This window comes from Lepidochelys kempii, chromosome 3 (assembly GCF_965140285.1).
Source record: "Lepidochelys kempii isolate rLepKem1 chromosome 3, rLepKem1.hap1, whole genome shotgun sequence".
Taxonomy (NCBI): Eukaryota; Metazoa; Chordata; order Testudines; family Cheloniidae; genus Lepidochelys; species Lepidochelys kempii.
In genome coordinates this window covers 30,380,405-30,407,071 of record NC_136382.1, presented here as the reverse complement: position 1 = coordinate 30,407,071, position 26,667 = coordinate 30,380,405, and the positions used below count along the sequence as shown (strand labels likewise).

At 50.7% G+C, this 26,667-nt stretch overlaps 1 protein-coding gene across 1 annotated transcript in view; it reads left to right on the top strand.

The window, feature by feature from the left end:
• The first annotated feature begins 201 nt into the window (after positions 1 to 201).
• Positions 202 to 26,667, top strand: part of SLC66A3 (solute carrier family 66 member 3) — a 30,344-nt gene continuing 3,878 nt past the window's right edge. The window contains exons 1-6 of the mRNA XM_073336012.2: positions 202 to 424; positions 20,664 to 20,746; positions 20,822 to 20,891; positions 22,660 to 22,717; positions 23,582 to 23,702; positions 25,299 to 25,340. Coding sequence (XP_073192113.2) covers positions 285 to 424; positions 20,664 to 20,746; positions 20,822 to 20,891; positions 22,660 to 22,717; positions 23,582 to 23,702; positions 25,299 to 25,340 — 514 coding nt within the window. The 5' untranslated portion in view covers positions 202 to 284. The remainder of the gene's footprint in view (positions 425 to 20,663; positions 20,747 to 20,821; positions 20,892 to 22,659; positions 22,718 to 23,581; positions 23,703 to 25,298; positions 25,341 to 26,667) is intronic.

Below are 26,667 nucleotides of genomic sequence, written 5' to 3'. Positions count from 1 at the left end.
CCCCCGAGGCTGTGCCGGGCCCCCCCCCGGGCCACACCCGCCCCCCCCGAGGCTGTGCCGGGCCCCCCCCCCCCGGGCCACACCCGCCCCCCCCGAGGCTGTGCCGGGGCCCCCCCCCGGGCCACACCCCGCCCAGCAATGCCGGGGGCCCCGCTGCTCCCAGCTCCCGTTCCGGATTTGCAGCGTGGCTCCCCGCCCCAGCTGGGCTCGGGCTGGCCCCGCGGCGCCTGCCAGCGGAAGGGAAGGGAAGGGAAGGGAGGCGCCCCCGGCCAGAGCGCGGCGCCATGGAGGCGCTGCTGGCCGCGGCCCACTGGAGCACGCTGCTCGTGTGCACGGTGATCAAGCTGCCGCAGCTGGCGGCCGTGCTGGCGGCCCGCTCCGCGCGCGGCGTCAGCCTGGAGAGCCTGGTGCTGGAGCTGAGCGGGTAAGAGACCGGGGCAGGGGGGCCGTGGCCAGGCCTTGCCTTTGCTCCCGGCCTGGGGCCGCGGGACTTCTTGGCACGGGGAGCTCGCCCCGCTTTGCCCGCTCTCCGTGGGCCCGGCCGGCTTCACACGCGAGCCCAGGGCTGAGGACGAGTTGTTCCCCCGGCTGAAGTTTGCTGAGGGCGGGTCCTGACTGTGAGTGGAAGGAGGGACGCGCGCCCCGCTCCTGAATCCTTATGGAAAAGGCGGCGTCTCCCTGTAGCCCACCGAGAACTTGCAAAGCTCCCGCCAGCTTCAACGTGCAGCAACTTCCCAGCCCCCCTGGGCAGCCAGCCGGGGATTCCCCGCGCTGCATCTTCACCACCACCAGTATCAGCGCAGCGGGGAGACCTGGGCTTCCAGGCCTGGGCTTTAGTCCAACCGAACAGGCTGGTACCTCATGTACTTTCAGCAAATCTTTTATAAGTTTCTGTCAAGGTTCCTCCCCCACTCTGAACTCTAGGGTACAGATGTGGGGACCTGAAAGACCCCTTAAGCTTATTCTTACCAGCTTAGGTTAAAAACTTCACCAAGGTAGAAACTTTTTGTGTTGACCTTAAACAGTACGCTGCCACCACCAAGCGATTTAAACAAAGAACAGGGAAAGAGCCCACTTGGAGATGTCTTCCCCCAAAACCTCGCCCCAAGTCCTACACCCCCTTTCCTGGGGAAGGCTTGATAACAATCCTCACCAAGTTGTACAGGTGAACACAGACCCAAACCCTGGATCTTCAGAACAATGAAAAATCAATCAGGTTCTTACAAGAAGAATTTTAATTAAAGAAAAGGTAAAAGAATCACCTCTGTAAAATCAGAATAGAAAATACTTTATAGGGTATTTAGATTCAAAACATAGAGGATCCCCTTCTGGGCAAAACCTTAAAGTTACAGAAAACAGGAATAAATATCCCTCTTAACACCAGGAATAGTCACATAAAACAAAAGATAAACTAATCCGCCTTTCCCGGTTTACCTATGCTGGTTGCAATATTGGAGACTTGGATTAGGATGGGTTGGAGAAGATGGATTTCTGTCTGGCTCTCTCAGTCCCAAGAGAGAACAAACACATAAACAAAGAGCACAAACTAAAGCCTCCCCCCCCAAGATTTGAAAGTATCTTGTTCCCTTATTGGTCCTTTGGGTCAGGTGCCAGCCAGGTTAGCTAAGCTTCTTAACCCTTTACAGGTAACAGGATGTTGCTCTGGCCAGGAGGGATTTTATAACACTGTATACAGAAAGGTGGTTACCCTTCCCTTTATACTTATGACAGTTTCCATTCCCCAGAAAGCATGTTTTAAGTGAAATGGGATAATCCTTTACCTTGGTTTCATTCTTAAAGCAGGCCCCAGCCCAGGGGGCTGGCTACGCTAAGCTTGCCTGACTTCAATTGGAAATGGAATGCTGTTTTAAATTAAAAATCCTTACAATTACCCTCTTATGAAATACCCTATTTGCTCTAACAAAGAGATCCTGTAGATGTGTGCTTAAAAGTAAACCCATTTTGGCCCAGGCTCATATGACTTACCTTAAACGTTAGTCAACAGTTAGCGCTCAGGGGCAGTAGTTTTGAACTCCTGGTAATGCCACAATTCCCCAGGGAATGGTAACCAATCAAGGCTTATTTTAAAAAGCCTTGACTTGAAAACCTATTTATTTATGGAGTTAGTCTGTGTAACTTGACCTTCCTACTGTTGTCAGCTTCATCCACTACCCCCCACCCACTCAATTATCTTTCTTGGCAGCTGGTGCATCCTGTCTTAATTTAGACTGTAAATTCTTTGGAGCAGAAACTGTCTTTTTGATTTGTGTTTACACAGCACAATGAGGCCCCCAATCCTGACTGGCACCTCTAGGTGCTACTGTCATACAAATAAGAAGCAGAGAATTGTATGCTCCATTTTTGCAATAAGTTTGCTCAACTTTGTAAAGTGCACGCAACTGCTCTGGTGCTATTCTCATCACAAGCACTTGCAAGAAGTAATAATGATTCCTAAGCTGACAGACTCAGTCAGACAGGTGGTGCTGCGCTTTATTGGCAATGCTTTATATAGAAGGAGCAGATGCACTGATGTTTAAATCTGTTGAACTGGAGTCACAACTTTTGGATTATGTTTGAGAGTAAAGTCATTGGTAAACTGCAACCTACATAAACCTCTGAACCAAGCCTCCACCTTCAATCCAATCACCCTTCTGCTATGAAGCCTACAATAAGCTAATTTATTACTATTATAAAAGTTCGGAGTAGGGCTTGAGTGCTCAGCATCTCTTAAACTGGGGTCTTAAAAAGCTGATTTTATATGTGACTCTGCCCACTGCACCCTATTCTATTTCTGTGGTGTCTGAACTCTGGATTGTGAATTCCTTGTGGCAGGATCTGTCTCTCTCTTATGTGAGGCATCAGCCCCAGCTGCAGTTGCACCACAAATAATAAAGGACATTATTTGCCTCCTTAGCAGTTTAGACCTGTCCACACTGTGGCCTCAATTGTCTCCTGAACTGGCCACTTTGTGTGTCTTAGATAGCACCAATTTGCAGCATCTGTCTCTAAGTGTCTAGCTGAGAATCCCATAATACAATAACTGTTATTTGGATGTAAATTATAAAGACAGCATTCAGTACAATATTTACCAGCAAGTGTAGGCTTGAATGGAAGGATGGTGCAGTTATTAAGACACGAGACCACAGTTCAGTTCATTGCTTTCCCCTTGGCTTCATCTGTAGCTTTTTTGCAACCTAATTTCTCTCCTCAGTTTTCTCATCTAGATCGGGGATAAAATTCCTTACCTACCTCACAGGAGCATGCTCAAGAAGTTTGTAAAGCATCCTTTTAAAGAGTTATATAGAAGGAGCTGAGGGAATGCAAAGTATTATGCAGTTGCAGCTATTAAAACAAAATATAATTAAAAAACTAAAACCCAATTTTAAATATGTTGAATAAAAAGAAACTAACTGGAGTACCACATTTCAAATATTCAAAACACTGGTTTGTACAATGCACACTTTTAGAACTGACAGTGGTATTGTATCCTACCTTGCAGTTGATTAACTAAATGAACCCAACTATAACTAAATGAACCCAAAAAGAAAAGGAGTACTTTTGGCACCTTAGAGACTAACACATTTATTTGAGCATAAGCTTTCGTGAGCTACAGCTCACTTCATCGGATGCATCACGATTGAGCATTGAGCATCACAACAACTTATGCTCAAATAAATTGGTTAGTCTCTAAGGTGCCACAAGTACTCCTTTTCTTTATGTAAAAATGGCATCTTTTCTCGTCACACATCTTGGTCTGTTCAGGGTCGTAGCTGCTGACTGTGGCCCAGTTTTGCAAAGATGTAAGTACACATGGAACTTTATGCACTTGCACAGTCCTTGTTGACTTCATGCTACACCAGGGGTGGGCAAAATTTTTGGCCTGAGGGCTGCATCGGGTTTCTGAAATTGTATGGAGAGCCGGTTAGGGGAGGCTGTGCCACCCCAAACAGTCAGGCGTGGCCCGGCCCCTGACCACTATCTGATCCCCCTGCTTCTCGCCCCCTGATGGCCCTCCTGGGACTCCTGCCACATCCAACACCCCCTCCTTCCCTGATGGCCCCCCGGGCACCCCTGCCCCATCCAGCCCCCCTGCTCCCGGTCCCCTGACCGGCCCTGGACCTCCCGCCGCCCCATCCAACCCCCCCTCCTTCCTGACTGCCCCCCACCCCCAGGACCCCTGCCCCATTCCACCCCCCTGCTCCCTGTCCCCTCACTTCCTTCTCCTAGCATATGACTGAGAGATTGTTTGACCTACAGAATTATTACTTATGCATGAATTATATGGAAATAGCTGCTCCCTGTCCCCTCACTTCCTTCTCCTAGCATATGACTGAGAGATTGTTTGACCTACAGAATTATTACTTATGCATGAATTATATGGAAATAGCCTATCTATCAAGCCCTGGGTGAGTAAGCAGTACTGGCAGTTACAAAATATCATTTATTTGTGAACTGAGCAGATATGATCAGCAAGTCAGAAACACACACAGAGCTACACAATGCCATCTTACAACATTACTTTTCAGAATAGAACCTTGTATTAGAGGTGTCTATACCAATGAGAAGGTGGTGTCAAAATTTAAGACTTTGTTGATGCATACAAGGAATACCTGATGTTGTGTTTCAGAGTAACAGCCGTGTTAGTCTGTATTCACAAAAAGAAAAGGAGTACTTGTGGCACCTTAGAGACTAACCAATTTATTTGAGCATGAGCTTTCGTGAGTTACAGCTCACTTCATCGGATGCATACCGTGGAAACTGCAGAAGACATTATATACACACAGAGACCATGAAACAATACCTCCTCCCACCCCACTGTCCTGCTGGTAATAGCTTATCTAAAGTGATCATCAAGTTGGGCCATTTCCAGCACAAATCCAGGTTTTCTCACCCCCCCCCCCCCAAACTCACTCTCCTGCTGGTAATAGCCCATCCAAAGTGACAACTCTCCCTACAATGTGTATGATAATCAAGGTGGGCCATTTCCTGCACAAATCCAGGCTTTCTCACCCCCCCCCCCCCGCCCCCTTCCCGGACACACACACACAAACTCACTCTCCTGCTGGCAATAGCTCATCCAAACTGACCACTCTCCAAATTTAAACCCAAGTTTAACCAGAACGTCTTGGGGGGGTGGGGGTGTAGGAAAAAACAAGGGGAAATAGGCTACCTTGCATAATGACTTAGCCACTCCCAGTCTCTATTTAAGCCTAAATTAATAGTATCCAATTTGCAAATGAATTCCAATTCAGCAGTTTCTCGCTGGAGTCTGGATTTGAAGTTTTTTTGTTTTAAGATAGCGACCTTCCATGTCTGTGATTGCGTGACCAGAGAGATTGAAGTGTTCTCCGACTGGTTTATGAACGTTATAATTCTTGACATCTGATTTGTGTCCATTTATTCTTTTACGTAGAGACTGTCCAGTCTGACCAATGCAAACGGCAGAGGGGCATCGCCGGCACACGACGGCACACATCACACTGGTGGATGTGCAGGCGAACGAGCCCCCGACAGTGTGGCCGATGTCACCAGGCCCTGCGATGGTGTCTCCCGAACAGACACGTGGGCACAGCTGGCAACGGGCCCCGCTGCAAGGATAAGTTCCTGGGCCAGTGGCCCTGCCATGCGGCACGTGGTTGCCGGTGAGCATCCGCTTCAGGCCGCGGGGCGGTCCGCAGGCAAGGACCGGCCCGCCCCCAAAGACCCGCGAGAGTGCTGGGCCATCCCCCAGGACAGGCTGCAGATCCCCAACAATGCATTGGAGGGGTCCCAGTTGGGGGCCGAAGGTGACGGCCAGTGGCGCTCTGCCACTTCCTTTGCTAGGCCTGTCCTGCAGTAGGCGACCTCCGGGAACTCCTCTGGCTCCACCAGCCTGCCTCTTCACCTCCGCAGGTGGGCACTGCAGTTGCAAGAAAGCTTGACAGAGATCTTGCAGGTGCCTGTCTCCGCCTGAGGGGCCGGAGCAAACGCGGCTGCATCGCAGAGCCCGGCTGCAGACGATGGACCGTGCGGTGCGGCCAGGGTGAAAGCCGGAGGCATGCAGGCAGGAACAGCGGTCAGCAGGCCTCCGGTATAGGGTGGTGTTTATGTGACCATTGTTTATTAGCACTGTAGTGTCCAGGAAGTGGATCTCTTGTGTGGACTGGACCAGGCTGAGGTCGATGGTGGGATGGAAATTGTTGAAATCATGGTGGAATTCCTCAAGGGCTTCCCCTCCATGGGTCCAGATGAAGATGTCATCAATATAGTGCAAGTAGAGCAGGGGCTTTAGGGGACGAGAGCTGAGGAAGCGCTGCCCCAAACCAGCCATAAAAATGTTGGCACACTCTGGGGCCATGCGGGCACCCACAGCAGCGCTGCCGATCCGAAGGTATACATTGTCCCCAAATGTAAAATAGTTATGGGTAAGGACAAAGTCATAAAGTTCACCCACCAGGTTAGCCGTGACATTATCGGGGATAGTGTTCTTGACGGCTTGTAGTCCATCTTTGTGTGGAATGTTGGTGTAGAGGGCTTCTACATCCATAGTGGCCAGGATGGTGTTATCAGGAAGATCACCGATGGATTGAAGTTTCCTCAGGAAGTCAGTGGTGCCTCGAAGGTAGCTGGGAGTGCTGGTAGCGTAGGGCCTGAGGAGGGAGTCTACATAGCCAGACAATCCTGCTGTCAGGGTGCCAATGCCTGAGATGATGGGGCGCCCAGGATTACCAGGTTTATGGATCTTGGGTAGTAGATAGAATATCTCAGGTCGGGGTTCCAGGGGTGTGTCTGTGCGGATTTGATGTTGTGCTTTTTCAGGAAGTTTCTTGAGCAAATGCTGTAGTTGCTTTTGGTAACTCTCAGTGGGATCATAGGGTAATGGCTTGTAGAAAGTGGTGTTGGAGAGCTGCCGAGCAGCCTCTTGTTCATATTCCGACCTATCCAGCACTCCCAGCTACCTTCAAGACATGGACCCATGGAGGGGAAGCCCTTGAGGAATTCAACAATTTCCATCCCACCATCGACCTCAGCCTGGTCCAGTCCACACAAGAGATCCACTTCCTGGACACTACAGTGCTAATAAACAATGGTCACATAAACACCACCCTATACCGGAGGCCTGCTGACCGCTGTTCCTGCCTGCATGCCTCCGGCTTTCACCCTGGCCGCACCGCACGGTCCATCGTCTGCAGCCGGGCTCTGCGATGCAGCCGCGTTTGCTCCGGCCCCTCAGGCGGAGACAGGCACCTGCAAGATCTCTGTCAAGCTTTCTTGCAACTGCAGTGCCCACCTGCGGAGGTGAAGAGGCAGGTTGGTGGAGCCAGAGGAGTTCCCGGAGGTCGCCTACTGCAGGACAGGCCTAGCAAAGGAAGTGGCAGAGCGCCACTGGCCGTCACCTTCGGCCCCCAACTGGGACCCCTCCAATGCATTGTTGGGGATCTGCAGCCTGTCCTGGGGGATGGCCCAGCACTCTCGCGGGTCTTTGGGGGCGGGCCGGTCCTTGCCTGCGGACCGCCCCGCGGCCTGAAGCGGATGCTCACCGGCAACCACGTGCCGCATGGCAGGGCCACTGGCCCAGGAACTTATCCTTGCAGCGGGGCCCGTTGCCAGCTGTGCCCACGTGTCTGTTCGGGAGACACCATCGCAGGGCCTGGTGACATCGGCCACACTGTCGGGGGCTCGTTCGCCTGCACATCCACCAGTGTGATGTGTGCCGTCGTGTGCCGGCGATGCCCCTCTGCCGTTTGCATTGGTCAGACTGGACAGTCTCTACGTAAAAGAATAAATGGACACAAATCAGATGTCAAGAATTATAACGTTCATAAACCAGTCGGAGAACACTTCAATCTCTCTGGTCACGCAATCACAGACATGGAAGGTCGCTATCTTAAAACAAAAAAACTTCAAATCCAGACTCCAGCGAGAAACTGCTGAATTGGAATTCATTTGCAAATTGGATACTATTAATTTAGGCTTAAATAGAGACTGGGAGTGGCTAAGTCATTATGCAAGGTAGCCTATTTCCCCTTGTTTTTTCCTACACCCCCACCCCCCCCAAGACGTTCTGGTTAAACTTGGGTTTAAATTTGGAGAGTGGTCAGTTTGGATGAGCTATTGCCAGCAGGAGAGTGAGTTTGTGTGTGTGTGTCCGGGAAGGGGGCGGGGGGGGGGGGGTGAGAAAGCCTGGATTTGTGCAGGAAATGGCCCACCTTGATTATCATACACATTGTAGGGAGAGTTGTCACTTTGGATGGGCTATTACCAGCAGGAGAGTGAGTTTGGGGGGGGGGGGTGAGAAAACCTGGATTTGTGCTGGAAATGGCCCAACTTGATGATCACTTTAGATAAGCTATTACCAGCAGGACAGTGGGGTGGGAGGAGGTATTGTTTCATGGTCTCTGTGTGTATATAATGTCTTCTGCAGTTTCCACGGTATGCATCCGATGAAATGAGCTGTAACTCACGAAAGCTCATGCTCAAATAAATTGGTTAGTCTCTAAGGTGCCACAAGTACTCCTTTTCTTTCTGATGTTGTGTGGTATTAAGCTTTAATGGACAACATTTGGGATGGGCCTGGGCTTAAGCCACACGTGCAAGTGAGTTCAAACAAATGCCAATACATTTTATACCACGTACCACCACAACATTGCTCCTTCCATGTGTTTTACAGGAAAATTATTTTGGGAATGTTTTAAAGAGTTTTTTATTTTGAAAGTTCATTGGCACTGTTCCTTGTGTCCTTCCACCTGTAAAGTCACCTGATTTAATTACCTTGACTCCAGTTGTACAGAACTCACCTCAGCACTAGAATACTTAGCAGTTCTCAAACTTTAGTAACCCAAGCCCAGATTGATTTCAAAATTTTTGCAGACCCCCAACCCCACCCCTCAATCCCAGACCCTGCCCCCACTCCATCCCTATCCCAAGGGCCTACTTCTTCTCACCCCCACTCCACCTCCTTTTCCCTCCCCTTCCTTCCCAGCACCTCCTGCACACCACTGAACAGCTGTTCCGTGGCATGCAGGAGGCACTGGAAGGGAGGGGGAGGAGTTGATCAGCGGGGCTGGCGGGCCCTGGAGATGATTCTGCCCCCTCCCACAAGTGCGCCCCATCCCTGCACCTCCTGCAAACTGGGGAACAGCTGTTCTGTGGCATTCAGGAGGCACTGAGAGGGAGGGGGAGGAGTTGATGAGTGGGGCCGGCAGCTCTGGCCACGATTCCGTCCCCTCCTGAGCACGTCCCGTCCCTGCTCCTCCCTCTGTCTCTCAGCGCCTCCTCCATGCCATGGAACAGCTGTTCCCCCCCGGCATGCAGAAGGCGCTGGGAGACAGGGAAGAGTTGAGGGAGGGAGGGGGAAGAGTTGATCAGCAGGGCCCACGGACCCCCTGGAGTACACTTGCAGACCCCCAGGGGTCCGCAGACCCCAGTTTGAGATATGCTGCTCTAGCTATATGTGAGGCCTCTCTGTAGACCAGACTCTCTGAGTGCCATATCATGCAAGAAGATAGGACACAAATACTCCAGAAAGTTGCACTAGTGTACATACTGCTACATTTGAGACCAGTAGGTATTTAAGCTGGAGCTCTGTCCTACAGTTCCTCTTAATTCTACATGTGGACTCCTTGCCTATGGCATTTGGTTTCTTCTGGGTGGGCCAGAGCTTAAATTTTTACAGGATGCCAGGGGGTTAATATGATATTTTTTGTGAAAGTTTAACCTGGTGTCGGAAAGCTTTCTGACAAAGATCTGTTATGGTATGGCGTAGTCTCACAAGGGAAGTCGTAGAAGCACTATTGCTTGGGACATTTAAAACTAGATTTTTCACCACACTAGTAAAGATCCACTAGGAAATGAAATGCACAATCCTGCACCCACAGTGGGAGGCTCTGGATGGTTTAGTAGGTATTTTCCACTTCAAGGTACTAGGATTCTGCAATTATTCAGCGTTTTAAAACAATTTTATTACCTCATTTTTAATTTGGAACATCATAGGTAGGATTATTATAATAAATTGAGAAATCAGAATTATTCCCAAGGCAGGTCAAAGAAGATTTCTCATAGGTTATGATTGGGGTTTAAAGACCTGAAAGCTTCTTTTCCTTCTCTTGTAAATAGCAGTTGTTTGAACTAAACCTTTCAGACACTATCACTGAGACCTTTGTGTGGAAGTGATGGCCAATCTGTACAGCTTGTCAGTTCACGTTGTGACAGGGTCGGCCCGGATGGCTACAGGAGAGTAACAGAAGGCAGATATATTAGCCTCAGGTTAAGTAGGTCTTTTCTACCCCCAAATGCTCTCCAAAAAGATGACTATGGGCCAGACTTAATACAGCATTCTGGTTTGGTGTCAGATCAGTGGATATCCTGATCTGCTCCTGCATGTTATTTCCCTGGATCGGGGTCTCTTGGGCCACTACACACGCCTCTCGTTGGTGCCAAGGCTTTAAGAGGTTAATGTGATAAATTTGTTCTTGTTTCCGGCGTCCTGGCTGCCACACCTTGTAGGTTACTTCCCCCACGGGTTCAACCACCTGATAGGGCCCCTGCCATTGGGCCAAAAGCTTGCTTTCTGCCATGGGTACCAACACCATCACCTGATCCCCTGGTTGGAACTGTCGGACTTTAGCCTGGCGATTGTAATGGGTTCGCTGGGCCTCCTGTGCCTTTTCCAAATGTTCCCGTACATTAGGGGTGACCCGGGCTATCCGTTCTTGCATGTGCAACACATGGTCAATTATATTTCTCCTCTCATTGGGTGCCTCTTCCCTCTCAGTGCTCCAACTCTTTGTGGCTTCTGGTGGGCCTTCAGCCCCTCTCTTTTTCTACCTGGGCTCTCCTGGTGGCCCAGTCACCTGCGTTCTAGGGCTTGGTGCTGCTAGTTTAACCCAGGGAACTGGGCAGACCCGTGCTCCCTAATCCACCTTGTGGGGGGGTCTCACTAACCCCACATATGTACACCAGACCAGTGAAGCTAAATGGGGTAGAGACCACAGCACTGGTCGATTCGGGGAGTGCTATCACGCTTGTCTCGGGGAAGCTCGTGAAGCGTAGTCAGCTGCTGTGGGCTAAGCGTACGGCGATAACATGCGTCCATGGGACAGTTGGTTATTACCCCACCATCCCAGTAAAAATCGAGATTCAGGGGAACACTACTGAGGTAGCAGCAGGTGTAGTCCCTAAACTCCCGTACCCGGTGCTCATAGGGAGGGACTTCCCAGGGTTTGAAGAATTACTCCCAGTAGGGGAATTGGAGAAAGGGGGAAGCCCTGAAAGTAGTGAGGCATCCACAGTAGACTGTCAACTCTCAGCCTTCTACTGTCAACTCTCAGCCTTCTCTGAAATAGCCCCAGATTTGTTCTCCATTCCCAGACAGCATAGAAAGACGAAAAGGGAAAGAAGGGCAGCTAAGGCCTTGGGAACCCGAATACTGGCCCAAAGCCAGAGGTCGCTCTCCTAGGTAGGCAGACCCGAGCAGCTGAAAAGGAGGCCACCCAGGAGGGAGAAGCACCCGAGTCTGACCCTAACGCCTCTGAACCAGTAGAGGCAACAGAGACTGGCCCCCGAGATCTTGGGCAGATTAGCCCCGGGAGAGGAAATTTTGGACGGGATCAGGCCAAAGACCCAAGGTACGACAGCATTAGGAAGGAGGTGACCAAAATAGATGGGGTCCCCGTGGAAGGGAAAACCCAGGGACCAGGATCCTACTTCATAACGAAGAAGAATCTCTTTTATACCGGGTTGCTCCAGTACAGGGGCAGAAGGTACAGCAGATCCTAGTACCTCAAAAACACTGGAATGCAAGGGTGACCAGATGGTTTCTGTCCCTACAACCTTTCCAATTCACCATACAACACTGGGCTGGAAGCCACCACGGCAATGCAGATGGCTTGTCACGAGTACACTGCCTGATGTCCCAAGTTTCCCAACCCCATAGTGTTGAGCAGAGGGGGGGATATGTGACAGGGTCGGGCCAGATGGCTACAGGAGAGTAATTTTTTTTTGAAGCAAAAGATGTTTTTTTTATTTGCATAACACACTTACAAAGTAAAAACAGCAGCATATGCAATGTGTAACACAGCAACCAATCACAATTGTTTTCGCATTAGCTTCAGGGGAGGGAAGTGTTCAAGCTTGCCTGGGCCCAGAGCGGGAGGCTTCCTCGACTCTCGTGGTCTTCCACCCTTCCGAGTTACCTGGTGGCCCAGAGCGAGGGGGCTTCCTCGACTCTCGTGGTCTTCCACCCCCTTGAGTTACCTGGCGCCACGCCCAAGTGTCACCAACAATTCCCTCCTCTGAAAGCACCCAACAAGAGGGGCAGGCTGTGGGGTGGACAAGCGGGGTGGGAGGATGGACAATCGGGGTGGGGGGGTGCACGTGCACCCACGTGTGAAAGGACCCCTCCTAGATGGTGTCCGCAGCAGCAATGGCTGGGGCTGGGGTCCTTTACTCTCTCCCCCAATCAAAGGGTCAAACAAAGGGACCCGGATGGGGACACCGAGCAGAGAACCTCAGACAGCGCCCACCGCTCCTCTAAAGCATCAAGGGAGTCGGTGGACGCTGCCCAGAGGAACTTCACCCGGATACGTGAACGGACAGAGGATCGGAAAACGGCCCCACAGTCAAAGGAAACTCCATCGGCCAACCTCCTCTCTCTGGTTTTATAGGTGGCCATTTTAGCCAAGGCCAGGAGGAGGTTAACTAGGAGATCCCGCGACTTTGTGAGGCCACAGATGGGGAGTGCATAAATAAAAAGGTGAGGGGAAAAATGCAACCAAAAACATAATAGGAGATTTGTGAGGAGCTGGAACAGGGGCTGCAGCCTGGCACACTCCAAATATATGTGCGCCAGGGTTTCCCTCACTCCACAAAAGGGACAAGTATCTGGGACGGGGGTGAACTGCGCCAAGTATGTGCCTGTGCTCACAGCTCCATGAAGGAGCCGCCAACTGATATCCCCGATGGGCCTCGGAACCAAGGTGGACTATAGGCTGGTCCACCGGGGCTGCTCACCCTCCAAAGGTGGCAGAAGGTCTCGCCACTTTGTGTCAGGGCGTGACACTAGGGTGAGGGCGTGAAGGGTGTGGAGCATGAGCGTGTATAGATGTTTCCTTGGCGCGGTTTGGAAGCGTACCGGCTGCAGTTCATGCAGCCGGCTTGCAGTGAAGGGGTGAGGGGGTTGATTGGGTCTGCGGGACAGGGGTCCAATTAAAAGGTCCGGCGGGCCTAGGATAGAGGGTGGGCAGGGCATGCCCTTGAGCAGGACCCGGTCAAGGTAAGCTCAAGCAGCGGGCGGCAAAGCGGCCTTTGCCTCCTGAAGTACGCGCTGGGGGGGCAAGGTCTGGAGAGCCCCATGTGCCGGGCGAGTGTCAGGGGATCCAGCCAGTCTCCCTGGTCGTAGTCCAGGAGGTCTCCGACTCTCGTGACTTCTGCCAGGATTCAGCTCTGGCGTACCGAGAAGGACTCCACCACCTGCACACAGAGCTGGGGGTTGTGTAGAAGGGGCTCCGCGAGGAGATCTACCCCCTCGGCGGCCGCCACAGACCTGGTCATTAAAAACAGTTTCCAAGTCCGGAGGAGGTCCTGGTAGAAGACTGGCAGCCCGGAGAGGTCTCGCGGAAGTCCTCCCGGACGGAGATAAAAGAGCTGCCGGTCATATCGGAGCCCTCGGATGCGGCGCAGGATGGCGTGCGCCAGTGTGCTCCACGCCGAACTGCCTGCACGATAGAGGAGCCTCTGTAGGGCCTGGAGGCGGAAGACACGGACCTGAGTGTATAGACACTTCAGGCCCTGTCCTCCTTCCTTCAGGGGTAGATGAAGAACCCCTACAGGGGCTCAGTGCGTTCCTGACCAAAAAAACCCAGAATCGATGTCCGGAGGTCGGTCAGGAAACCTGGGGCCAGGACCAGAGTGTTGAGCTGGTACCAGAGCATGGACAGGACAAGTTAATTAAGCACCAGCGCTCTCCCTCGGAGGGAGAGACATCAGAGTAATCCCGTCCATTTCCAGAGCTGCTCTATCACCCCGCCCTCTAAATTTTCCCAGTTTTCCGGCGGAGAGGGATGCGTGGTAGAAAGGTAAACGCCGAGGTAGAGCAGCGGACCCGCGCTCCACCGGATGGTCTGAAGTGCGGGTGGGAGGGAGCCCACCTGCCGCCAGTCTCCTACCGCCAAGCCAGAGCTCTTGACCCAGTTGACCCGGGTGGAGGAGGCTGCCGAATAGATGGCCTGGCAAGCCTCCACCCGCATCAAGTTGCCAGGGTCCTGGATCATGAGGAGCACGTCATCTGCATACGCCAACAGGACCAGCTGCAGCTCCAGCTCCCGCAGCACCAACCCTTTCAACCTTCTGTGCAGGAGACAGAGGAAGGGTTCGATCGCCAGAGTGTACAGTTGGCCCGAGAGGGGGCACCCCTGCCGTACTCCTCGCCCGAAGCTGACCGGTTCGGTCAGGGTCCAGTTGAGCTTAACCAGACACTCTGCAGAAGTGTACAGCACCCGGAGAAAACCCACACACTCGGGTCCGAAGCCAAATGCCTGCAGAGTGCTCAGGAGGGTACCCATGGTCCACCCTATTGAACGCCTTCTCCTGATCTAGGGACAGGAGGGCGAACGACAGACCGTCTCTCCGCCCGAGTTCCAAAAGGTCTCGGACTAAAAAGAGGTTGTCAAAAATGCTGCGACCCGGGACAGTATAGGTCTGGTCTGGGTGGATCACGTCCGCCATCACGGACCCTAGCCGCAGCGAGATTGCTTTCGCTACGATTTTATAATCCGTGCTAAGGAGTGAGAGGGGACGCCAGTTTCATAGATCGCGGAGGTCCCCCTTCTTCGGCAGCAAGGCGAGCACCGCTCGCCTGCACGACAGAGGGAGGACCCCGCCCTGCAAGGACTCAGCCCAGACAGTGACTAGGTCTGGGCCAAGGATGTCCCAAAACGCGCGGTAAAACTCCACGGTCAGCCCGTCCATGCCCGGAGATTTATTGGTGGGCATGCGACGGAGGGCTTCCGAGAACTCGGCCAGGGTGAGAGGCAGCTCTAGTCGGTCTCGGTCGCCCACGCTGACCGTGGGGAGTTCCTCCCAGAGCACCTCGCAAGCGTCAGGATCGGTCGGGTCCGGGGAGAAAAGGTTTGCGTAGAAGTCACGGGCCCTCCCACACATCTCCTCCGGACCCGTGAGGGGGGTGCTGTCTTCCGCAAGAAGGCAGGTGACGTGTTTCTTAGCCCCCCTCGTTTTCTCCAGGGCATAGAAGAAGCGGGAGCCGCGATCCATCTCCCGAAGGAGGCGGATGCGGGATCAAACAAAGGCGCCCCGGGCCCGATGGTCCTTGAGGGCCTGGAGCGCCTCCCGCTTCTCCTGGCACGCTCTGCAGAGGAGCGGGTCTTCGGGGCTGGTGGCCAAACGCCTCTCCAGCTCTAAGACCTCCCATTCCAACTGCTCTATCGCCGCATTTCTCCATTGGCTGGTGCCCCGGGTGTAGTCACGGCAGAAAAGCCGGGCGCGCACCTTCCCCAGGTCCCACCATCGCTGCGCCAAGGGAAAGGCACGCCGCTGCCCTCGCCAGGCCAGCCAGAATTCCTGGAAGGATGTCACGAAGCCTTCATCCTCCAACAGGCTGTTAAAATGCCAATAGGCCAGCCCCGGCCTCTCCGTGCAGAGGGAGGCTGTCACGGTGGCTAGGTAATGGTCAGAAAATGGGGCCAGCCGCATGCTGGAGGAATGGGCTCGTGAGAGATGGAAGCGTGATAAATAAATGCGGTCCAACCGGGAGTGGCTCGACCGATGGGCTTCCATCCGGACAAAGGTAAACGTGGAAGTGTCATCCGGGAGGTGGTCACGCCAGATGTCCACTAGGGAGTGATGTTCAACTATCTCCTGGAGGGTGTCCGCGGCGGCCAGGCTCTGCTCGGTCCCCGAGCGGTCTCGCCCCTAGAGGGTGGTAGTAAAATTCCCTCCCAGGACCAGGCACTCGTGAGAATCTAAGGTGCCGAGGAAGGCGGATGCCTGCTGATAAAATTGCAGCCGCTCCGGGCCTGGTGTCGGGGCATAGACGTTAACGAGGTTAACCACGAGCCCCTCTATACGGACCCGGAGATGCAGCAGGCGACCCGGCACTGTCTCGGCGACCCCTAGCACCTCAGGCCGTAGGTCGGGGGAGAACAGGGTCACCACTCCAGCCTGCCGAATCTTGGAATGGCTAAAGTAGACCCTGTCCCCCCACTCCAGCCCCCAACTGTCTTCGGCAGTCGGATCCGTATGGGTCTCCTGCAGGAAAATCACAGAGTAACCTCCCTCCCGAAGGAAGGGGAGTACCTGGGACCTGCAGAGAGCCACCCTACAACCCCGGGTGTTCAACGTTGCGATGGTGAGAGGTGTCATGGGGAGGGCCAGGGGGGATCCTCACTGGCAGGGACGCTCGCATCCCCCAGCGGGCCGCGCAACAGTCCTTGACCCATTCCGTAGGTGAGTAATTGGTCACGGAAGACGCGGACCCGCCAGTAGGCCGTGGCATCCTGCTTCCCCATCCCTTTACCTTCCCCCATGAGGGCCCTTGTGGCCCGGAGGATTTGAAAAAAATCCCCCCATCGCTGGAGAGCAAGCTGTACCTTGTTGCGGGAGCCACGGACATCCTCTAAAAACTTCTGCAGCTCTCCTCGCAGCTCATGGGGGGGTGGGGTTACAGTTTTCCGGTTGTTCCCCAGTGGGGCCCTTGGTGCAGCCCCATGGTCCACTAAAACGGACAAGCAGGGTGCGGACCCCCGACGGGGTGCCTGATGGGCTGGAGCTTCTAGGCCCGCCTCAAGCTCTGGGGCGATAGGGGACGGTGGAGGGAAGATAGCAGCTCCTAATGGGTCCGGGCAGGAGAACACAAAGGCTGCTCCCTGGGGGTCATCAGTTGGGAAAGGGAAGGAGACAGCCCCAGTGGCAGCAATAACATTGCAGGAGGTAAATTGGATAGGGGCAGGGGCGAGATTCTAGGTTTCGGGAGGCAAGCAGCTGGATGGTGGCGCCTCCCGATCAGACTCGAGGGTTAAGGGGGTGGGGAGGGAGCTCTCAGTGATACTGGGCGCGGGCTCTATGGTGGATTTAGCGGCCACAGCATCAGGAGGTGGATTATCTTCTGTTGGGACCCCGCCCGGGAAGGAAATCGATTGCTCTGCACCAACGGGGGTGCCCCTGGCGACTCGTGTCCCGGCCGCGTGGCGCCGGCTGTCACCTGAGCAGGCTCGGTGGTCGTCAGCGGGGCGCCATCAGCGGCCGGGTCGATGGAGGAGTCCAGGGGCTCCTCGGAGGTGGGAGCAGAAGCAGCAGTTGGGGGGGGGGAGCATGGGGAAAAGAGGGGTGGAGTGAGGTCACCCAAATCGAGGTTTGCTGACAAAAGGTCGTCCTCCCCCTGGGCGACCGGGGTCAGATCTAGGGCCTCGATCTCCTCGAAGATGGAGGAGAGGACACTTTCCGTCGCCCCGGGGTTCTCCCCGCTGGCACTCGCCACAACTGTTGCCTCAGGGTTCACGGGGGCGTCGGGTAGTGTCATGACAGAAGGGGCTTCCTCGAGGGTCTCGGAGGGGAGGGTCTCCCGTGGAGGGGAGACACTATCTTCTGGTGCTACCACGTCTTTCCCGGCTGACGCCGGTGGATGTGACGCACTCGTGGGCAGAGCGGAAGGTTCGGCATCAGTGACCCCCTTCCTGGTCTTCCGGGGGGCCTGCGCCTCGGGTAGATGAGGCGGAGCTCGAGCCTTCCGCTTGCCTCGCTTCCCCTGGACTAGGGCCCAGCCCTCTATGGCCTCATCTGGGGGCTGGTTAGCAGGGGTTGTGTCAGGGGGTAAAGGCGATGGCTCAGGGACTTGGGGTGGGGGGGGAAGGTGGGGCAGCATAAGGGAGGGAGGATTCTCCCTGGGGCAGGCTCTCTCCCATGCCTGGTGGTATCTCTGCCACACCCTCCTCCATAGGCCCCGCCAGATGGTCAGCGGAGAGGGCGGGTCTCTCCCGCTCGTCTGGGCGTTGTAGGGGAGGTGCCCCTTGGGCCTGAGCAGGAGAAGTGGTGGTCCGAAGAGGGGGGGGGGGTGGGTTCGGGTATCGAGCGGCCAGGGGCGTCGGCAATGACGGGGCCGATGTCCTACCGGGTCTCGGGGATCCCAGATGCCCCTCCTTGCTGGGCTAACGGGCAGTCCCTCCGGACATGCCCTGACGCCCGGCAGAGGTAGCACCGAGCTTCCACCGTGGAGAAATACACCCGGTAACGGGCCCCCTGGTGGGGGACTAGGAAGGACCCCTCGAGCACCTCTCCGCATGCGCCACCGACGGCAGTAGAAGCTGCACTTGCCGGCGGAAGGAAAAGATGTGACGGAGGGTGGGGTCCTTGCAGCCCAGCGGGAGAGGGCTGATGACAGAAACAGGTTTCCCCAGCGTGGAAAGGGCAGGTAACAGGGCAGCATTGGGGAGAAAAGGAGGGACAGAGGTCAGGACCAGGCAGACGCCCAGGTCCTCTAGCAGCTCTAGGGGGACAAACACCCCCCCCCCCACTGCCAGGCCCCTCTCCACCGCCTCCTGGGTGGCAGCCTCCGATGCTGAAAAGAAGACGACCTTCCCATACATTTTGGAGGCCGCCACAATGGCCGAGGGCCCCACCACCCTCGCCAACGCCCGCACGTAGGTCTCCATGTGGGGCGAGGCGGGCACCAGGAGGCATTGGACACCGTGCTTCCTTGTCATGATGGGGAAGGGGCCCCGGCCGCTGTTGATGGTGGCAGAAGCAGTGGGCAGGAGAGATGACGAGGTGGCGGGGGGGGGGGGCTGCTGCCGCCCAGGCATACATCATGGGGGGTAAGGGAGGGACACCCGCAGAGCTGGTGAAGGGGGCAGCGGGGAGGGACGCCGTGGTCAGTGGCGGGGCCGCAGCAGTGTGGGTAGCCCCTGCCACGGAGGGCCTGGTGGTTTTAGCGGGGCCCTTCCCCTTCTTCTTGCCCTGGCTTTTCCCGCCGGCTGGGGACTCCCCTAGAGTCTGGGGAGATGGTGGGCATGGCCGTGGCAGAGGTCACCCCGGTGCCGTCCATTGCTGATGCTCCAGTGGGGGCGGTGGCAGGTGATGAACAGGAGTTGGGGTCAGGTAAAAAGGGACAGGCTGTGGGATGGGCAGTTCGGGGGGGGGGGCACATGAACCACTGTACACTTGTCCAGAGAGTCCTGTTTGGTTGGCTGGTGCTTCTGGCCCACATGGTGGAATCAGGGTGAGCAGCTAAGTCCAGAGGCAGATGTTAAACAGCCAGCAATGACGATGGAGGAGGCAGTTGTGAAGATGGTAGTGTGGGGGTTGGGAGGACACAGATGGATCGGGGGGGCAGCTCCGTGCCACACCCCCTGTGTCCCTACAAACACAGTTACGACACAGTCAAGGCCTCCCCCCACACAAGAGCACAGTTCGAAAGTTACTCAGTCTTGGGCCCCCTCCACGGCGATTTGTAAGTTCCCTGGGTGGTGTTCCTCTGGTAGATGGCTGTTTCTCTGTCTGTTCCAGGTTTTCTTTTTTGCACTCCAGAAATGCCAGAGCAAGTGATAAGATTCCTTTCAACCAGAGACAGTCCGCAGACAAACAGCAAGCAGCTGGGTCTGGGGGTTGGGTCCTTCCACTCTCCCCCTCCAGGGAAGTGGGCCGGCAGGACCGCCTTTCTCGGGCAGGGGGGGAGGGGGTTCAGCTGGAGCGGCAGCAGCATCCAAGGGTGGGTGGGGGGTGGCTAACAGCCGGCCGGCACTCTGGCAACAACGGAAAAAGAAAAAAAAACAACAAAGGAAATGAAAGGGAGGAGAGCGTCTGGCCCGGGCGGGGGCGGGGGGGGAAGCTGAAAGCAGGGGCAAAAAGCAAGGAAAGCCCAGGCCAGAGGGCAGCAGCAGAAGAGCAGGCTAAGTAGGTCCCTTTTCCCTGGGTAAGGTAACAAGGAAGGTTTCAGAACAATCAGGAACCTTCTGGAGACAAGACAGGCTGATTAGAACACCTGGAGCCAATCAAGAAGCTGCTAGAATCAATTAAGGCAGGCTAATCAGGGCACCTGGGTTTAAAAAGGAGCTCACTTCAGTTTGTGCATTTGAGGAGCTGGGAGCAAGAGGTACTAGGAGCTGAGAGCGCAGATTGTTGGAGGCCTGAGGTGTACAAGCATTATCAGACACCAGGAGGAAGGTCCTGTGGTGAGGATAAAGAAGGGGTTGGGAGGAGGCCATGGGGAAGTAGCCCAGGGAGTTGTAGCTGTCACGCAGCTGTTACAAGAGGCACTCTAGAGAGCTGCATTCCACAGGGCCCTGGGCTGGAACCCGGAGTAGAGGGTGGGCCCGGGTTCCTCCCAACTCCTGGTCAGACACAGGAGGAGTTAACCTGGACTGTGGGTTCACAAAAACGGCCAAACTGAGGGCTGCTGTGAAGCTCCAAGGCGAGCAAATCCGCCAATAAGCGCAAGACCCACCAAGGTAGAGGAGGAACTTTGTCACAACATATATATATTGAAACAGACTGCAAGATCTTCAGGTCTAGGACTTTGTCTTCCTGAATGTACAGTTTGCACAATGGGAGCTGGATTCCGCTTGTGGCGTTTAGGCACTCCCACAACAGACAGGTTTTTAAAATGAAATTGTCAATGAACCTATATTATTATAGTCTCTGTGCGCAAACAAACTGTTCAATTATTTTCTCTTTAGCTTCCTTGTGTTTCTAAGGTACCAGAGTTACTACAGTTACCCCCTAGAGACTTACCTGGAATACCCCATCCTAATTGCACAAGGTAATACTTTTTTCTTGTTTTATATTTTACCTTTTCCCTGATTTCCTATCTGTAATGACTGATCTTTTCTTTCAGATGTCATTCTCCTGCTCTTTGTTCTGCATTACAGTGGCAACATGAAGCAAGCTTTGCCTTACATAGTCATGTATCCTTTGACATCTACTCATTTCCATTTACACAGCACTTCTGGCAGCTCTTTGACAGAAGACTGAGCATTTTATCTCCTAGTACCAGTGAAAACCATATTCAGCCACCTTTTAATGTGCATTTCGTATTTGCATGCAACTTTCTTAGATCCCAATAAAACCCTGTATACAGCAAACCCTATGTCAGTAACTGATTTTACTGGACCCACAACTGAGGAGGAATGGGAGTAATTAATAATTTACATTTGTGTCAGATATGCACAATGGAAAATATGAAGCTTCTTGTAACTCTTTTACACAATTACATCAACTGTGGCTCATACACACAGTGACTTTTTTAGATGCTCCGTTGAAAAGATATACAGCTTTGGGCTTCCATTTGGCACTGGACGCTTTGGAGCGGGGCTTGATAAATTTATCAGACACCAACCAGAGATAATGTGAAAAATGCGGGTGAGGGAACCACCAGCAACATCTGGGGTAGTGACTGCTGAGAAAGTGACCACCCTGCCATTCCTGCTGCTGCTGAAGGGGAGAGGGCTGGGATTTACACCAGCATACTGTCTTTGGGCTCTGTTTTGGGGCTCCATCTTTCCTAACAGCTTCAACCTGCAGGTATGTGTTAAATGTGAAACTCCACCCCCTCTATTTCCTGGAGGGCAGAAAGAGAGGTTGTTGGGTCCTGGGTTTTTATTATCTTCCATGCCAAGAGCTCCAAATCTTCTGGCTGCTGCTGTTGGGGATGCTCTGTAGTACTTCTCCCTCAGAGTCTCCTGGCTCCTGCAGGGCAGTGGGTGGGTGGGTTTCTGCTACCCTGCACCTCCCATCTTCTGTTGTTTGGCTCCTCTTCATACTTGGGTAACCAGTGCTGCCACTTGCTGCTGCTTTAAGGATGGACATTATTCTTGACAATTTCACTACTACTCCTAGGGTTTTGAATAGCAGCAGTAAAACAGTATTGTTAATTTCACTTTGCCACTGCCTGCAGACTTGTGCTATTGCCACATTAGATTAAAATTTGTAATAAATAAATTACAACGCAGTGGGTTGTTAAAATGCTGCTACTGATAGAACATCTTATTTGCAGTTTACAAAACTGCTCTAAAAATATTCAGAATTATGGTCCTGAACCTTAACCAGGTATGTGACTTTATTCACATGAATAGCCCGATTGATTTCAGCAGGCCTACCAATGTGTTTAAAGTTAAGTATGTGCCTAAATGTTTGCAGAATCAAAGTTCCAGGTTTGTGATGGAAGTAATTATTCCAGCATAGAGTGACTTTTATTCCAGAGTAATGTCCACACACACAGCTGTTCTACAATTGCTATTACAGACTAGTTTATTCTTAAATAGCTATTCCAGTCACTTTCCTAGAGTAGACAAGGCCTTGGTGAAAGTCCAGCCCTCAGTTCCAACATCCCCCAGGGAAGGGGAGTGTATGAGGACTGGTCTGTTGTCCCCAGGACCCTGCCACAGGCGTATTAGCCTGTTGTAGTAGCCTCTGGGAGGTACAGTGATTGCTAGTAAAGTGGTGATATGTTTCATACCTCTACTTACTTCTAGAGCCATCCTGGGACCAGTGTTAATCTGATTAAAACTGTTTTGAGTAAAACAAGGTTACAACACATTTTCTCTATAGAAACCGTTTCAGCAAGAGTATTTTCAGTGAGATTAGGAAAACATAACTAATATCCTGACCTACAGATTTTTAAGTGTTCAGGTGCCCACATAACTATGAGCATTATGAAACTTAACCCAAGGGAAGATTTGTGGGAGGATGGTACTTTCTAACTCTGCAGAAATGGATAATAGACCTGGCCATGGTAAGTAGTAACTCTTAAGTTGAAAGTGTCCCCATATAGATGTCATCCCTTTCATAGCTCCATTTATCAGTGAAAAACCATTTTAATCACTTTTTATAACAGTAGAATCCTCTTTATCTGAGCCGCCTTTATCCGGCTCTCTATATTAACCAAACCCACCAGTGCACACAGGGGAATATGGGAAATTGACGCTTTAGCCTGGGTGGCAGGGCTCAGGCTGACAGCTTGTTAAAAACTCTCATTGGTTTTCCTGTTAATAAATGAACAAAACATTGTTTGCAAGAAATAAGGGTTTGTGTATTTTGTAAGCAGATAAGATGCTTTTCCCAGAGGGGTCAGCTAGTTTAAAAGCAACTCTGCATCTTAAAAAAAAAAAAAAAAAAAAAAAAAAAGGATAGAAAGCTCTTTGCCCATTCTCCTGATTATCTGTATCTGACCTGGCCCTGGTTCCACTTAGAGGGTAAATGGGGTTTCACTGTATTTTATAACTTATTCTAGAAGGTGTTCTGAAAATGAACTCTTCTGAGCTGTTAATGAGCAGTTTTCAAGTACTGATTTGTCTCTCATCTCTATTAATACAGTCACCAACTGCTGTAATTGTTACAGTTCATGTTTTAGATTTCTCTTAGAGCCTGTACCACAAAACTAGGCCAATTGGTTTCTGGTCAGTTTCACTTTGTTTCATAGTTTCTTAGTAAGATTCTGTAACATTTGGGATGCAACCAATGAAGGAATTTTTTTAAATGTCAAAAGTATTTCTACTTTTAAAAAAATGGCAAAGCATACATTTTAGGCCTACGCTAAATACTTTATTCGAACTAGAAACAGGGTTGTTTTTTTTTGTTTTGGTATCCTTTTCTGCAGAATTTGTGTACGTTAATCAGTGCAGCAAGTAAATTTGCTCAGCTGCGGTATCTGTGGCAGACAAGAGATTCCGGACAAGTGAGCGCCCTGACCTGGAGTATGTCTGCATACACATGTGCAAGTAAGCAACATGCAAAAGCATTGGGTTTTGTATAATAAAGCGACCACCCCAAAGCCATTACTGTTCCTAATGTATCTACAGCAAGAGGCCTTGTCAAACCCATAGTAAATCTGAATCTTCCCCAGGGTAGCTTTCTGTATTATTGTCTAAAAGTAAGGGTGAAATCCTGACCCTGTCGAAGCCAATGGGAGTTTTGCCATTGACTTCAGCCTGTTCAGGACATTGCCCTAAGTTTAATAATTTGACCATATTTGAATGTTTTTCTTTGAGAGCAGGATTTTTTTTATGCATGATATTTCATCTGTTACTTTTATGCAGAAAGGGTCTGTCCTTTATTATTTTTTAAAAAAATAATGAAAATCCAGGCTAGAAAAATAACAAAATTTGCAGCTCTGATGTGCATTGCAACTGTCTTCCTATTTTGTCCTCACAAATTAACATCCTAGGACTTTCCATTAGTTAATTACTATAATACCAGACAATTGACAATATTGGAACATCACTGATCAAACATAATATGGAGCCATATAATCATAGAGCCAAAAATCATATTTTTCTTCATTTAAATAAATGATTTATACATAATTCTGTATTTCATTAGAAAAAAAGCTCTCCTGTCTTAAAGGATCAAATGAAAGGATCTCAAGCCATTTTCCAGCAATAATTTTAAAGACATAGCACTAATTCAGGAAAACTTTTAGAAACATTTGCTAAACATTAAGTCATGTCATGAAAGGAATGAACTTAAGCATGTTCCTAAATCCAGGCAATAACTTGTATAGGGTTCTGGTGTATAGGTTAGTTATCCTTGCCAACTCCTGGTAGCAGTTCATACAAAAGGGCCTGCTACAACTGTTAGTTAGAAATGTCTTGTGCAATTATGTCTTAGCTTCTGATCTTTACACAATTTCTTTTTAAATTACTAAAATGTTTTATAATAGGGATAGTGTCAGATCACTCGCATTGTGAGACATGATCTTGATCCGGAGATTAAGGCCAGAAGGGACCATTATGTTCATCTAGTCTGACCTCAAGCATTATACAGGCCCATGGAATTTCACTCAAATTCCTGCAGTGAAAGGAATTATTCTTGTGTATAGCATAAGTGAGATATATGGGCTTATATAAATTCCCCAATACAGTAAACTGGTGAAATTTTGCTATAGTTTTTAACTGGCAATTTGATATAGAAACTCATAGCCATCTGACAGACTGAGATCAGCCACCAAAAGAGAAGAAAATGGTAAATATGGAAGTAAGAAGCAATAAGCTTTTGCCACGGCTTACCTGGTGGTAAAATTTTTCCATTTGAAAATTTAGGAAAGTTCCAGCTCTATCAGCATTTTGTTTTATTACTTTCAAATGAACTCTTGAAAGAAAGCGAGCTCATGGTTGGGACTTCATTTTTGAGGCTACAATAAGCGGAGGTTACATTTAAGATGTGGATATTTGTATGGGTTGGGTGTGTGTGGTGTGTTTGTTTTTTTTTTTGCTTGATTTTTCTCAACTGCAAAGCAGAAGTTTCATTGTTTTTAGTAGTTGGATGCATCAGCAGATCCTCTCTGGCATACTAATGACAATTCCTTTAATTTACAGCAAGAATAGTTACAACTTTAATGACCACAAATGATCTTATGGGTGAGTAATATATGAAATTGCCTTCATTTCTTCACTGCCTCGCTATCCAAAGAGAACAGCATCCAGTTCTCAATAGAATAAACTATGTAGCTGAGTGGCTTATTCCAGCAAGAGAACTGGATTACTGCTGAGAAAACAGCACAGGGCTATTATTATGGCGAGGCGTTTAACACCCATGGGGAAGACTATGGGAAGAAAAATCTATTTGTGTTCATCATAGGAAATGTTGGCAGTTTAAAAGGCAGCTCTACTCTTAGAGAAAAATAGATTAAAAATTTTGCTTAATTATGGAAAGGCTTGCATAAAGTAAAAACAAAACCCCCTCTTTCTGTTGGAACACATGGTAATTCAGTAGTGACTTTTCCCAAATGGATAAGATGTCAAAAACAGCTGCTTCTCTCTCACTGGTAGACTTGTGTAGTTAAAAAGAAAACACCACCTCTATTCAAGAACTGTAAACATATTGAAATTATTTGTACTAGTTTAAAATGTGAAGGAAGTACATGAATAATGAAACTTACATTTGGCCGAAAGTAACGTAGATTGCTGTGATGCTGTCACCAACAAGTGCAGTGAAGTAAGAGAGAGAGAATAAATTCATTATAAAACTAAGGGATGTTTAAAATCAGCCATTTACTTGGGGTGGGGGCAGGAGGGGGGACAGACAAAATACAGTGCATTTGAGAAAGTGACCCTGCCTATTTTTGGCATTTCAACTGCTCAAACTAGTACAATCAAAAATGTCATTTTTAGTGGAAAATGGCTAAATTTTCACGTGGCAGAAAGCAGTTTTAGACAATGGAAATAAGTCAGTATTTTTGATGTTTTATCAGATGAGCTAAAGAAAACTGCTCCATTGTACTACAGAGAGTAAATTTTAAAAGGACATTAGTACCCATAAACTGCATCAAAATGTAGCACAATGAAAAACAGATGGGAGCAGTGACATTTGGACTTTAAACACAAATGTGGCCTGTCAACTGTTTGAGGGTTGAGAGCTCACACTATTTTCCCCTTCATTGTTCTTGGTTACTCCATGTCTGGTGGTTATGCAGCATAGTGTATTTATAAATATCACCAGCTCTTAGAAAAGTTTGTTTTTGTATATTTCAGTATATTATTTACTTCCTAAAATGGAACAAATGGGATAAAGACACATGTGTAGTGTCAGGTGAACAGAGAAACTGCTTCTTTGATTTTTCAAATAAATTTTGTAGCCTTGCCTAAAAAAAATACACTGAGCAAATCTCATTGTTTCTTTCAAGTTTGTGTCAGATTTTTGCATATTAAACTCTAGCAATTACCAATAAATGTTTACTGTTAGAAA